Below are 14,532 nucleotides of genomic sequence, written 5' to 3'. Positions count from 1 at the left end.
GGATAGGATGGGATTAGGACATTCCATTTTTTTCTTTTTTCCATTTTTAACATTTTGTTGCTTTGTGATTGGGCTTATTAAATAAATTTTATTTAAAATTTTTTTTTAGTTCTTTGAATTTAGTCCTTTCCAAGAAAAACCCAAATAAATCACAATCAATAACACAATAATTCTAAAATTCATTTTAACCATTTCAAAAATCATCAATAACTATAAAAGCTCTAAATAAATAACAATCATTTAACTACATATGTGCTAAGAGCCACAAATATGTATATTTTATATTACACATGCTTTTAAACATTTTGTATTTTTAACATTTAACATTTATAATATGACCAAAAATAAAAAAATATCACTACCAGGATGGGATGGTCGGTCCCAGTCTCATTTTTTGTTCCGTCCTGCAAAATTTTGGAACGGGTTTATCTCATCCTGATTACATATCATGCATGAACCAAGCTGGAATAAAACTATAAATGTACATGACGGCAAATTTTTATTTCCTGGGAAACATTTTTGTTTAGAGTAATCAAATATTTGTGGCTTTGAAACATCTAGAATACCATGCCATGACTCAAAGAAAACAAATTATTTTGAATAAAAATTAAATTATCGGCATATGTTTTGTGCAGAGGGTTTTTCTTTAGCTCAATATATTTTTTACATAACCACAAATTATAAACTTATATCTCCAACATTTAGTTCGTTTTTCATTATTTTAAATTCATATAAGCGCTTGATGCATTTTCAATTCTAATTCACGCACGTTCTTCTTCTTTGAAAATAACAAAAATACTCTTAAAAATGTTAAATGAAAAATTAGAGAGTATGAAATTCAAAATTCAAAATATATACTAAATCAGTGCTCGCGTACTATTTTCAAATTTTAAAATATTATGAAATAATGTTACTTTGCTCTCATTTTTTTGCTTTGTCTTTTTCAGATGCTACGATCTCCAATAGGAGACCAAGAGCCGAAACTCCATAGTCAGTAATCACTATGATGTTTTTTAAATTTAAAAAATTAATTATTTATTTAAAAATAACTATATAATATTATTGGGTTTCATTTAAAATTAGACGCGCATACTCTTTATCACCCTCAGATCCTATATTTGGTATTTATTTTTTGGTGAATGTATTTGGTATTTATTTAACTGATGGCTTTGTATTTTGACTTGTAATGGGAAAAAATTAATCTGTATTAGGAAAAAAAATCATCTCCCTGATCGATCATAGATCCAATTAGAATTTACCATTTGGCACAATATTTCCATTTACTTGCATGCAAAGCCTTCTTCTTTTACACACACACACGTACACACATTACCTCCGATCCTTAATATAAGACCTCATCTAATTTTTATTTTGATCCTAAATATAAGATCTCAATTCACTTTATCTCTCATATTTGTGTATTTTTTCAAAGATAATCCTTCTAATAATGATAGTTCTAGTAAATACACTTCATTAGTAAAGATATTTTAGGAAAGAAGACACTTATTTATTATAAATAACTAAACTTATTTTCTTAATCTCTTCAAATTAGTCAACTAGCTCTTATAATTAGGATCGGAGGTAGTATGTTTTTCGCTAAAATATAAGTATTTTCCTATTAAAGGCAATTTTATTCCAAGTACTGTTGGGCACTAAATGTGTGCACCTCTTCTAAGAAGGATTTGAATTTTAGTTATAAGAGACTGGCCCCTTCAATTAGATCCAATCACATTGGTCCTTCTTCTTTTATACTTTCAATTTACATTCTTGTCCTGTTTCTTTTTCTTCCATGACTTGTAATGGTGGCCCAACGCCGGATCAAAGGTCTTACGTAACTTAAATTCTTTTGGAACTATTCAAGTGAGAAAACGAGCAAAAAAAAAAAACAAATTTTATAGTATTTCTAAAATTAATGAGATAGGTAATCGTCACTTTCCGTCCTTGTCGCATAATTAATTGACATAATTAATATTATTATTTGAGCTGCCCATGTGCTTCTTTAAATTACACACACATATTTCTTTGGCCAAACAAGTACAGCTAATTTTATATATCATCTGTGAAGTTGATTAAATGGATTTGGAATAAAAATGTAAATCTTTTAGAAATATAATATTTTGAATAACACATTGGCGTTCAAGCAAAGATTGTAGCGATTTATTCAATGCATGGCATTTTTGTTTATGATTTTTGTTCAGATCATGGACGTGGTGTCTGTTCTAATCGATTTTTTTAATATTAATTTTACGTATTAGAAATTTTATTAAATGAAGTTTTACGTATACATCAGTTTTTTGGGTCAAAATCACTATTGCAGGAATATATATGTGTGTGTTTGTGTGCAGATATCATTTTAGTCTGCTCAAATATATTGCTAAAAATGACAAGGTAGTGGAGGTGTGTTATTTAGGTTCTGGCCCTTTCCATGCTTTTGGCTTTGTTTATATGTTTACGTCGAGCCTTTATTTATTTTCAATAAAAACTCATCTTCAAGGAAAAGGAGAGAAGATTAGATAATAAGATAAATTAACATCTATTTTCCAGTAACATTCAATATTATAATCTTATTAATGATGCATCTAATGTTATTTTTCTTTTGCACCTTTAATGTTATTTTCTGGTAACATTCAGCATATTCATGGTTTATAATGTTGGGTTGCTTTACTAATAATATTATCTTTTACTCTTAATGTAAGAGCTAGCAAAAGATTTAATTTATTCTCAAATACATGACTTCATCATTTTTTTCCCCTAATGTATTCCTAATGATAATTGCACATGTGAGAGAATTTCAATCAAATGATAGTACTAATAGTATATGATTAATAAAGATCTTTTAAAAATAAAAACACATAACTATTATAAATAACTAAACTAAATAATTTTATTTATATTTTTAAATTAATTATCTAATTCTAATATTAGAGATGATGAGAAATATAACTAAAAAATAATATTAAGATGCTGTATGAGTATTTTAATAATGATAATAAGGGTAAGAGAATATATTGATATATGCAAATGTTCCTCTATTATTGAATGGACACTGACACTGGGCCCCCATTGTCCTCTCGCATTGCAAGATCCAATTATATGTGTCCCTTGGATGGATCCACAGCATTTATACGTGCATAATATGTGTGTGTGTAAAGAAATCGCATGGGGAATCTTTTTCAGTTTTGTCTTTTTGAATATTTTGATTTAAGATATTTGATTTTTATTGAATTCTGTGTTCTTGTTGTTGTTATTATTATTATTATTTAGTAAAATAATTATTGAATCCTTTTTTGTAATTTCAAAATTAATAAATTTTACTAGATACTTCTTCTGGTTCAAAATAAAAGCTAAACTTTCCTAAAATAATTAACAAAGGGAATGGAAAGAAAAGAGGAAGGTCTTTAGTTATATAGTTATATTGAATTTATATGTAAAATCATTTTTCATAGATTATTTTGGATCATCACCATTTTATAATCTGAACTAACATATTCGTTGATTCTTAATAATAATTATTTTTTTCTAGGAGCGAATAATTATTATAAATGGTCATGTTCATTGAATATAAACAAGTTTATTTTCGGGCAAAAAATAAAAAATAATATTTATTTTAATAAATTTTTAAATTTTTTTGCATCTAATACCTGAAGAAAGATTAGTTTATAATATATTCTTTTCTATTATCATTCCATCGTTAACTAAGCTGATTAAAATGAATTAAAATTTTATATTTATAAGAAAAATTAATTTCTAACTCTCATATTTATATTTAGAAACAGGGGAGTATTGAAATGCTCAAAATTAACTTTTACGAATGTCAATGATATAATTTGAATAAAATATGGAATTTCTTTTATACTCATATTATCTTCCACAATCATCATAACGTATTTGTTTATTTATATGTTGTGCCACAATTAATTTTAAATTACATTTGAATAGTCAAATAAAAAAAAAATAGCTAAATTCTTTTTGTAGTACTACCTCCGGTCCTTAATATAAGACCCTGTTTGATTTTTATTTTGTTCTTAAATATAAGACCCCAATCCACTTTGTCTCTCATATTTGTGTATTTTTTTCCAAGATAGTCCTTCTAATAATTATAGTTCGAGTCAATATAGTTGATTAGTAAGGATATTTTAGGAAAGACAACACCTATTTATTACAAATAACTAACTTAACTTCTTTCCTTAATCTCTTCAAATTAGTCAACTGAGTCTTATAATTAGGACAAGGTGTAGTATAATAATAATTTCCACGAAGAGGTCATAACTAATGGCTTCTTTTGACTTGCAAAGTGGTCCAAAGCCCAGCTAGAGAAAGAAAGAGAAGTGCAACAAAGGGGAGAAGCCAAGAAAAAACTTGTGCTACCTAAATAATAATGTTTTTCTTACTTTTTTAATTATTAAATTATACTTTTGATATTTCACTCATAAAAAATGGGTATGATAATTACATTTCAAAAAATCAAAACTTAAGTTTATAAATATTTTTGTTAACTGAAAGAGATGGATAATTAAGCAAAACCTGTAGTTAGTCATATCTGCCTTGTATTGTTTAAAACTTATTTTAATAAATAACATATTTGTCTCTCAAATTTTTCATAAATATATTAAATAAATAATATTTCTTTTCTGAGAGCATATGGACTTTTTTGTTGAGGATAATTTTATTTTAAGATCCATTTTCAAAGTCAGCACTATAATATAATTTTGAATAAGTTAGTTATACTAATGACTTTGTATTTTGACTTGTATAAGTAGCAAGTCTCACGTACACGTACACCCAAAGAAAAAGAAATTTGACAAAGGCAAGAACAATTTATGCTAATTAAATATTAATAGTAATATTTTTTTTGAGTTTATCATACAAGAAACAACTTCCACCCCACAATTCAACTATGAGTAAAACTCTGATATAATATATAATATCCAGTTTGAGATTTCGTGATCTCAGACTAGAATCTTCCTACTTATGGTGATATATAATGATATATATATATTTTGGTCAAGCAACAGTTTAGTAGTTCAGTTTCTTCTTAAGCCGTTGGGATTGGACCCAGATTCACATTTGATGCTTTGAAGGCCTCAAATCTTGGTTCTTTGGCTTGGAACTTGAGCCTTGCGTAGAGATTCATGTAATCTTCGAACACAAATTTGGGGTACTCGTCGCTTTTCTCCTTCTCCACTAAAGCTGGAGCTGGGTAGATCACAGCGTCACTTCCTGGATTGAAGAATGAAGCTATGGACATTCTGGTTCCATCGGTTTGAGCGATCACACGGTGCTCCACGCTCTTGTACTTCCCATTTGTGATCACCTGCGTATTGAAGGAAATTTTTAATTTCTGAGAATCTGGAAGTTACAGGCAAGGTGTTCGATGAAATGTCTCTGAGGAATAAAACCTTGTGCGTTCTTGGCATTAAAATTTTATGGTTTTTTATATTGTTTGTCTTGTCAGATATATAAGAGTGAGTGATTTTACCTCGAGCTGGTCCCCGAGGTTAACGACGATGGAGTGGCGCATTGGAGGCACATCGATCCACTGGCCATCTTTGAGCATCTGAAGGCCGCTGACCTTGTCATCCTGGAAGAGAAGGATGATGCCGCCGGCGTCGGTGTGGGGACGAAGACCCTTGACAAGCTCTGGGTTAGGACAAGGAGGGTAGTTTGCAACCTTGGTGCCAAAAGTTGGACCTCTTGAACCATAGAAGGCCTTCTTGAGGTAACCTTTCTCTAACCCCAGATTTTCACAAAGCAAGTCTAGAAGCTCCTCTGCTAGCTTCTCTAACTTCAAAGCAAACTCCTTCATCACTTTCCTGCATGAATCATAATGAATAGTGATTTATAGTTAGATACTCAGAATCAATCAATCAAATATTAATAATGAAACAAATCACATCAAGATGGGAATTCTGTTCACATGGGGACCTCTCTGTTTTTGGGTTAATTATTTGTTAGTAGGGAATTCTGTTCACACTTCACATGGGGATTCATAAATTCATAAAGGGTTTGTGGATGAATGATTTTTTTCGATTGTGTGTGTCTATGTTATACCTGTACTCATCAGTCAGATCAGGGATCTCAGAAATGTTTGACTCAGGAAGATGTCGCAAATGGAAGGTGCTCTCCCAATCCATGTCTTTGACCTCAGTTTGAACAGCGTCTAGCCCTTTGCTTGCCACTAATTCCTTAAACCTCTCTTCCATGCACTTCCTGTAGTGTTCTTTGGTCAACCTCTCCACAGTGTCCATGAAATCATGTGGGATTCCATGATTCACCAGCTACAGTTTTTGATTTGAAAGCCAAATTAGAAAAAACCAACAAAGCTAAAACACAGATCTAAATCAAGGAATAACTTGAAGAAAACCCAGAAAGTTATTAGAAGGGAATACATGTATATACCTCAAAGAATCCCCAGTTTTCACAAGCATCCTTGATCTTCTCCATGGTGGCCTTCCTCTCATCACCATTGAGCTTGTCCAAGCTAATAACTGGGAAGTTAAAGTTCTCCATCTCTCTAAGAACACTTACTTTCTCTCTGTTTTTCTCTCTCTTTCTCTTTCTATCTCAATAGCTTACGTTGCTCAATGCAGATTAATGCTTCGTGAGGGTGGCATTTATAGGCGATGGTTTGGGATTAGGAGAGAAATATTGAAAATAATATAATATCTGATTAAAATATTTCATTAATGTGACCGAACTCACTACCTTTTTGTCCATTACACAGCTAATATAGATAGAAAGCTTTGGTTGCGTACCCCACTTGGAGGCTGAATTTCTTTCTTGAGAGTTTGACCAGACTCAGGGAGGACAGGCTGCCACTAAAGCACATTAATTACGCATTCTTCACAAGTTTTTTTTTTTCTTCTCACTTTTTTTTTTGGGGTCTATTTTCTCATTTTGTGAGCTGAAGGTGATGCGAAGGAAGGAGCCGAGCAATTTCACTTCCTTAGCACATACAAAATTCCTACCTCTGATAATGGTCAATGTTTCTCTGGAAAATTCTTTTGTTTCAACTCATGGGTGGGTATTTATGAGTCACATTTTTATCGGTTAAAACTTCTTGCATCACAAAACATGAGTATATATAATTTTTAAATGTTTAAAAACACGGATAAGTTATGCACTAGTCATAAACTAAGAATAATAATATTTACTCAGATTCATTACAATGCATAATACCCATACGACCTTTTTAAGGAAACTCATTTTAACCTAAATATAAGACCCATTTTGTAATGTTATTTATACTACAAAATGGGTCTTGTATTTAAGACCAGAGGAATAACATATTAAACAATTAAAATGAAATAAAATACGGACCGTTCATATTATATATTTGGGGATAAGGAAAGTGACAAGTGTGATGCTGAGATGTTCACTGTCACATAATACTTATATTCTTCTGTATCAATTTCTCTGTATGGATTAATGTATTTGATACATAATCTTGTGTCTGTCCCTGTGTTTCTGTTCTTTTGGCGTAAAAAAGTTTGGTGAGTTAGGTTTTTGAGGTTTATTAGAGTCAGGACATGTCTCCAGACTCGAAAAGGACTTATAAAAGTATTTACAAATCGCCTATCAACAAGATTCTTGTAAATTATGTGAATTATGACTTGACTTCTTAGCAATTGAAATTGGTTGGTTCTCCGTGTCCCTCTTGAGTAGTAGAGCCTTGGGACATATGAATCATCTATGGTGGACTCATATTTATTTTGTTTTTGATTATTACTTTGTGTGTGTGTTTTTTTAGGAAGTTGAATGGTTTTGAGTTATTTTTATGTCGGTGTAGAATGATGTTGCACCATGTATGATATAAATTTTTACGTTTGGAAGCCTGTGTGTTCTCTCTAGTAGGGGAAAAGGCCACGGGTACAGAAAAAATGGGTTAAAAATGGAAAGCTTACTAAGATAAAATGCTTAAGTACTTTGAGTAATTGAACATTATTAGGAAACTTGAAACAACAATGAAGCTTCCCAAATGGTTATCATTTTAAAGACATCTTTTCAATTTTGGAATTCTTCATTCATTCATTCTTTTGCAGATGAAATTTCTTTTTATTGTACAAGTGACAAAAAAATTATTGCTTCCTAGTCATTCCTTCCATCAGAATTATTGCCATTTGTTCAAACCTTATCTCGTCAGAGGAGTAATCTTAATGGAACATCTTTTCTTTTTTTGTTTACTAGAGAGCTAAAGATCTAGGTCCCATTTATTTTCGCAGATTATAAGATAAGTTGTACCATTCACGATTACTTGGGCACAACTCTCTTAAGTGTTTGTTTTCAGTCGGGCAACACAGCCCTAACCACCATTCGTGATTTATTAATAACATAGCTTTTTTTAATTTAAAAAAAAGTTTAGATGAATTGGACATCGAGAGCTCACCAAGGTCAGACAGAGTATGCTTCCGAGTTCCAAGAGTGCTTACATACTTACAGATTGCTCATTAATAATATTCTCAAATTAGCAGTAGGATTTGAAATTACAATATTCTGAGTTATGAGTTAATTTCTTACCAAATGGATAAGCAATATAGCTTTTTACACTATATTTTATAAAGTGGATTTTGTACATACATATGGAGCTTGACATATAACTTGAGCGCTAAAATAAATTAGTTAACTAGTTCTTATATTAAAAATTAAATAGTATTTTTTTTTTTAATAACATGACTCCAACTCCCAAACGGTGATTTTTTCCATATATAACACATGAACCCTAGACATTAATTGCCTAAAGGAAACAAACATTGAACCAACTCAAATAAGGTTGGGAATAAAAATATCTACATCTGATCTTCATGATTTTCATTTTCCTCATTGCACTGTAATTTGTGGCCAGCCAACAATATCACAATGCGCGTTTGGTATCTCCCTTTTGATGAACCCATTTTCTTTACTAATGTGCAAAATTAACTTATAAAACTTCCATCACTTGGACACTCAGATTAAGTAACATTAGTATAATACGAAATAAATTTGAAATATTTGAGTATACGAGTACGTAAGCATAAAAAAGTGCTTTGCCTTTGAGAGACATACAGTACAATAATGTGTGTTTTAAAAGGAATCTTTCACATGTTGTAGTGGCTATCCACTTATCTGAAGCTTTGCTTCAAATTAGTGACAACCATTGTTTTCTACAAATTTAGAATTTTTCAAAAAATCATTTTGAATGAATGGTGACCCTTCTCTCTTCTTCCCTAAGTTTATAGATGAGGACAGCGAAGTGTCGACCATCATGTGTCATTATTGGACTCTATTTTTTTCCCATTTATGTTTTCTCAAACACTAGCAAGGTACAATGCACTGAATTATGAGTGCATATAATATAAAAATATAAATATATATTAATATCCAGTATTGTTGGTCATATTTGATCATTGTTAGGTCCAATTAAAAATTATTTTAAATACGAGTGAATAAAGATGATATTTTTAAAAAAAAATGACATACTTTTTTAACAAATTATCTTAATATCTGTAAATTAATTATCAAGCTCTTATTTGAGGCAGTAATTGGTGATGGTAGGTCAGCAATGGTTGTCAAAAGAAATATTTTCGGAAAAATTTATAGCCAGAATTGTTTGGTAAGGCAGAAAAAGGATATGATCAAATGAATTGGTCCCATAATGTGGGGAGATTGAAAGGAACTGTTTATATGCATGAATGTATCCGCTATTTTGTTCATGGATTCGAACAGGAAATAAACCCAAAAATAGAACGAGCCATCATTATTATTTGCTATATAATAAATAAATATAGAAAGATTCCAATGGCAGTTAATATATCTAATGTTTTTATTCAATAGCACAATTATTGCGTTTTTTGTTTTGTTGCTGATGATAAATAACCCAAAACTTGCGATGTAGAAAATTGTTATTTAGTACAATCTCCGGTCCTAATTATAAGAGCTAGTTGACTAATTTGAAGAGACTAAGAAAGTAAGTTGAGTTAGTTATTTGTCCTAAATAAGTGTTGTCTTTCCTAAAATATCCTTGCTAATCAAGTGTATTAGTTAGAACTACCATTGTTAAAAGGACTACTTTGAAAAAATATATATATAAATATGATAGACAAAATGGATTGTGGTCTTATATTTAGGACCAAAATAAAAGTCAGATAAGTTCATCTTATATTAAGGACCAGATGTAATATTTACATTAATCACAAGTCAATTCCCAGAAGTACACAATATGTTGTTGAGAAATTGATTACATAAATAAACCAATGATCAATAGTGCAATTGCAAAATTTGAAAAACAACAATATTAATTATTGTACTTGTGATTACATTAAAACCAAGTTATATTACTTTTTTAATACATTTAATCTAAGATCCCACACTACCAGGTCAAACTCAAATATTGCTACGCTTAATTGGATGTAACTCTTACAATTTTTTTTTTGGCATCCACGAGAAACAAACCCTTGATCTTGTATCTAAAGAGAATCGAGTTGTTTCCACTTTAACAATAAAGTTAGCATCATTATTTTTGAAATGTCTATATTCTTCATTCATATTCTGAAGATTTGATTGAATTTAAGGTCTAACTCAAGAGATAATGAATTTTATCATAATATGCAAAACACAGCAGTGCAAAAGAGTATTTCTAAATTGAGCAATTTGTACCAGTTGTTGCGAGGACAGTGCAAGATGTCCAAATCTTTTTGCACCGGCCATAAAACTGAGACTTTCTGTACAAACGCAAAAATGGTGTAAAGGTTTTATCATAGGCATAAAAAGACTTCTTTTGAGCTTGTGTAAAGGTTCGAATCCCACTAAAAAAGGTGCCCATATTCAGTATTCGATAGTGTCTCAAACAAAATATTATTTCTAATAGAAGAGATACTTGTGCATAGCAAAAAAAAAAAAACTTTTTTGCACTAGTGACAAACAACAACTTAAGATTAGTATCTTTTACTCTATGTTTGGCACGAGAAAAGTATTGGGGAGGGGATGAGAGAGAAAGTTTTAATGAGCTCGATTTAGAAAAACTAGAGAAGTGAGATTTTAAAATTTTAATAAAGAGAATATATTAGATAAAAAAAATAATAAAAATTACTTAAAAACTTTTAACCCCGCTTCTTCAATTTAAAGCGAGCTCATTAAAACATTTTCTTTCCTTCCCTGCTTTCTTTTCCGTATCTCTCATACTAAATGGGCCCTTAAATTACATGGGCTAAGGTAAGTATCTTTTACGTAAGAGCAATGTATATTAGAAAGTTTTTCTTACGTCAATGCCATCCCGGGGATACTAAAAATAAAGCAAAATTGTACTAACAGTTAAAAAAATAACGTTAGTCGTTAATATTTTTAATGACCAAGGATGATGTTGCTCTTTTGTTAATATTTTCGGGATAATATTGATCCAACAAAAGCTTTTTAATACCGACAACTCCCACGCGAAAAATTCTAAGACAAAATTGCACATTAAGCCGCTTTACATTTAATGGTTATGAATTAAAGTTGCATGACCTATATGAGAAAATGGATGTGGAGCAACATGGTAGGTAATTTTAGGGAAGAATGATGAACTATGTGTAAAGTGGGCTCCGGCATATATAAGTGAGAAAGAAACAAAAGACAGTGAGGACCACCATGAATACTGCTTTTCAGTAAAGTGTTTCACATGATCTTATATATATATATATATATATATATATATATATAAAAGATCATGTGAAACACTTTACTTAATATATATATATATATATAAGTGTTTGATAGCCATATCGCCACAAAGTTGGAGAAATTATGGTTTATGGATCTCCACGTATGCATTAACCACTTTTGATTGCATGTTCGGTGTCTTGTTCTCAACCTCTTTTTTTTTTTTTAAATTTATAATTAAGAAAATGTTTAGGTATGTGAGTTGAGATCTGCAGCTCATTCGAGAGTCAAAAAGAAGCCTCATCATCATACGCACTTACAGAAATATTTACATATTTATCTATAAGTAAAGTGCTTAAATACTTTGAAAAAAAATCCATGAAGGAGAACCTAGCCTCTTGAAATTTTTTTAGCTCTTATATGCATTGAAAGTTTTATTTCATAACATTTATGTCTTAAATTGTTATTTGCTGTCACATGACTGTTAAAGATAACCAGTCAGATCGCATATTTTAACTGTCAAACATAGCGGCAGATAACAGTTAAAGTATTTTTGCTACGAAAATAAACTTTTAAGGCATACAAGAACAAAAAAACAAAAATCTAAATGCTGAATGCTCCTTCATGAATACTTTCAGGATTTTTAAGCACTTTATCCCTATTTTTCTATCTTAGAAAAATGATATAGGGGAAATTACTATGAGATCCCAAGACAATAATATAGATATATATAATCATCAAAATATCTTAATAATAAGAGAGCAGCATAAATTGTTAACTTATATAAAGATGAAAATCAGGATAGTGGAGCTGGGATTGGAAAAAAAAAGCCTAAATCCTTGCTTAGAATCATGCCTAAAGCAGTAAAACTACTGTAAAATGTGTGAAAGCGCTAGGGAGACAAGAGATAACTTGTTTTGCCAAAAAGATGAATATTGTTATTTGTTGCATTAAAATTTATCATTTACTTGTTATGGAACTTCACATGTAGTTTATCAAGTCGTACAGATCATGGAGAAAAATCATAGACCTTTGTGTGAATGAGCTGAAGCTCCAGACAAGACGAAACCTGTTACTTCTTACGCTGGAATTTATCATTTACTTGCCATAAAAAATTTTATAATTAAATTCTTTTATTGGAGTGATTTTCGCAATTATATATGAGTCTCTTGTAAGAAATTTAATGAGGTTCTAATCTGTGTATTAAAAAAAGTGGTTAGTATATTACATCAAAGTTGTGGATTTTAGTACATTTATATCTGTACATTTTTGTTTCCACATTACTACCAAATCTTGCGAAATGAATATCTACCTACCATGCAATCCAAGCGTACTTCACCAAACTGATAAAGTATAGTATTCATGTCCAGTTGTTTTCTTAAGACTCTCACATCAAGCCCCCCACTATAATCCTAATCCTCGTTGGATGTAAAATAAATTATTATCAACTAAACCAACTTTTACTTTTTTTTAAAAATATTTTATGCAATACGTATGCATTGATTTTACCAAACAAGATGTCAAATGTATTAATAAAATATATAATTTATAATAAAATTATATTATTTATAAATTATGAATAATATGATTTATTTTTTGAAAATTTAAACAATAGGTGTTTGTATACTCATTTGATCCTATTTATAAGTGAATATGTTTCACTGGAATTAAGCAAAATATATCTCATTAACACTGTCTTAAAATTTAAAGACTTTACAACTTTACCTCTATATAATATACATTTTATCCCAAGAGTTTAAAATATCCACAATAAATGGCAAACTTTTATACTCAAGTAAAAAGTTTAATGATGTAACTTATATAAGACCCAAAAAATATCTCTCTCTACTTTGTAAATAGCTCTGTAAATATTTTTTGAGCCTGAAAGCATGTTCTTATCTGATGAGCCTGGCGTCCAACTCATCTACAGTTCTTGTTTTCAAAAATAAAATAGGATGAAGTGTATATTATGGAGGCCGACCTACGTTTTTTTTTTATAAAAAAAAAAGGAAATAAGTGGAGCATCTTGCAAACGATTTAGTATACTATTCATACAGTACTACTTTAGATTTGTTGGAGGCAATTATCTTTATCTATTGCTTTCTAAATAATATAGTCCACTGGACTTTCTTTTCTTTTGAGAATGACTACACAAAGTTCTTAAGATAATCAAAGTGGATACCCTTATATATTATTTTGGAAGTAGCCGCCTTACTTTCTTTTCGAATAAAGACTTTATTTAAGTTTTAAAGTTTCATCTTTTATTTTGTAACCAAAAGTTGTAAAGTTTGATTTGATCCATAATAAATAGTATTTGAATGTCGGCATTATAAAGGATAAATAAAAATTTGCAAGTAATAGATTTAGGGAGAATTGCTATATAATGTTTTAATAAAGTTATGTAATCACTAAAAAGTCTTATAATAACTGGTAATATGTTCGTGTTACTCATTTCTCATGGGACATTTTAGTTATTACGTTCATTTCTTAGGATTTTATAGTAATTTTCCCTAAATTTTATGCTCATATTTATTTTCTTTTATTTGTCATTCCCAATATGAAGATATTGTTGTTCACACACAATTGGTTTTTTTCCCTAAGTTTTGATTAATATTTAGTAGGATTAAGCATTGAGTTATTGGCAATTGAATTGCTGTTAAACAATCAATATAACATAATACAATTGAATAAACTGTTGTGTGCGTGTATTATTATAGAATTATTATTCATTTCACTTTCTTAAATTTTTATTTTATGTTTCTATGTAAAAAGTTTTAGTATTTTAGGGCATTTTTTCTTAAATTTACTATTCATATACCATTTTATACTTAGAAGTCTATTATTTTTTTTATGACTATTTGACTAAGTTAGATTTGAAAAGAAATAGTTTTCTCATATGTGTTTTTGGCATTCACACGA

At 29.9% G+C, this 14,532-nt stretch overlaps 1 protein-coding gene across 1 annotated transcript; it reads right to left on the bottom strand.

Moving 5' to 3' along the window:
* Nucleotides 1-4,817: 4,817 nt before the first annotated feature.
* On the bottom strand, nt 4,818-6,595 carry LOC114751137 (1-aminocyclopropane-1-carboxylate oxidase-like). The gene is made up of 4 exons (XM_028939796.1): nt 6,400-6,595; nt 6,052-6,278; nt 5,480-5,813; nt 4,818-5,314 (listed from the first exon to the last, which is right to left on the bottom strand). The coding sequence occupies exons 1-4, from the start codon at nt 6,508-6,510 to the stop codon at nt 5,036-5,038; spliced, it is 951 nt and encodes a 316-aa protein (XP_028795629.1). The 5' UTR covers nt 6,511-6,595; the 3' UTR covers nt 4,818-5,035.
* Between the last annotated feature and the right edge of the window lie 7,937 nt (nt 6,596-14,532).

This window comes from Neltuma alba, unplaced genomic scaffold, assembly GCF_004799145.2.
Source record: "Neltuma alba isolate B1F8T4 unplaced genomic scaffold, ASM479914v2 tig00006768_pilon, whole genome shotgun sequence".
Taxonomy (NCBI): domain Eukaryota; kingdom Viridiplantae; phylum Streptophyta; class Magnoliopsida; order Fabales; family Fabaceae; genus Neltuma; species Neltuma alba.
The sequence above is the reverse complement of the archived record's forward strand: the minus strand, read 5'-3'. Positions and strand labels throughout refer to the sequence as shown.

Bases quoted from the DNA above. Each gene is read 5' to 3' on its own strand.
- LOC114751137 (XM_028939796.1), bottom strand. From the start codon at position 6,510: ATGGAGAACTTTAACTTCCCAGTTATTAGCTTGGACAAGCTCAATGGT. The intron at 6,279-6,399 runs GTATATACATGT...CAAAAACTGTAG, and splicing joins AAAACTGGGGATTCTTTGAG to CTGGTGAATCATGGAATCCC. The intron at 5,315-5,479 runs GTAAAATCACTC...TTCAATACGCAG, and splicing joins ACCTCGGGGACCAGCTCGAG to GTGATCACAAATGGGAAGTA.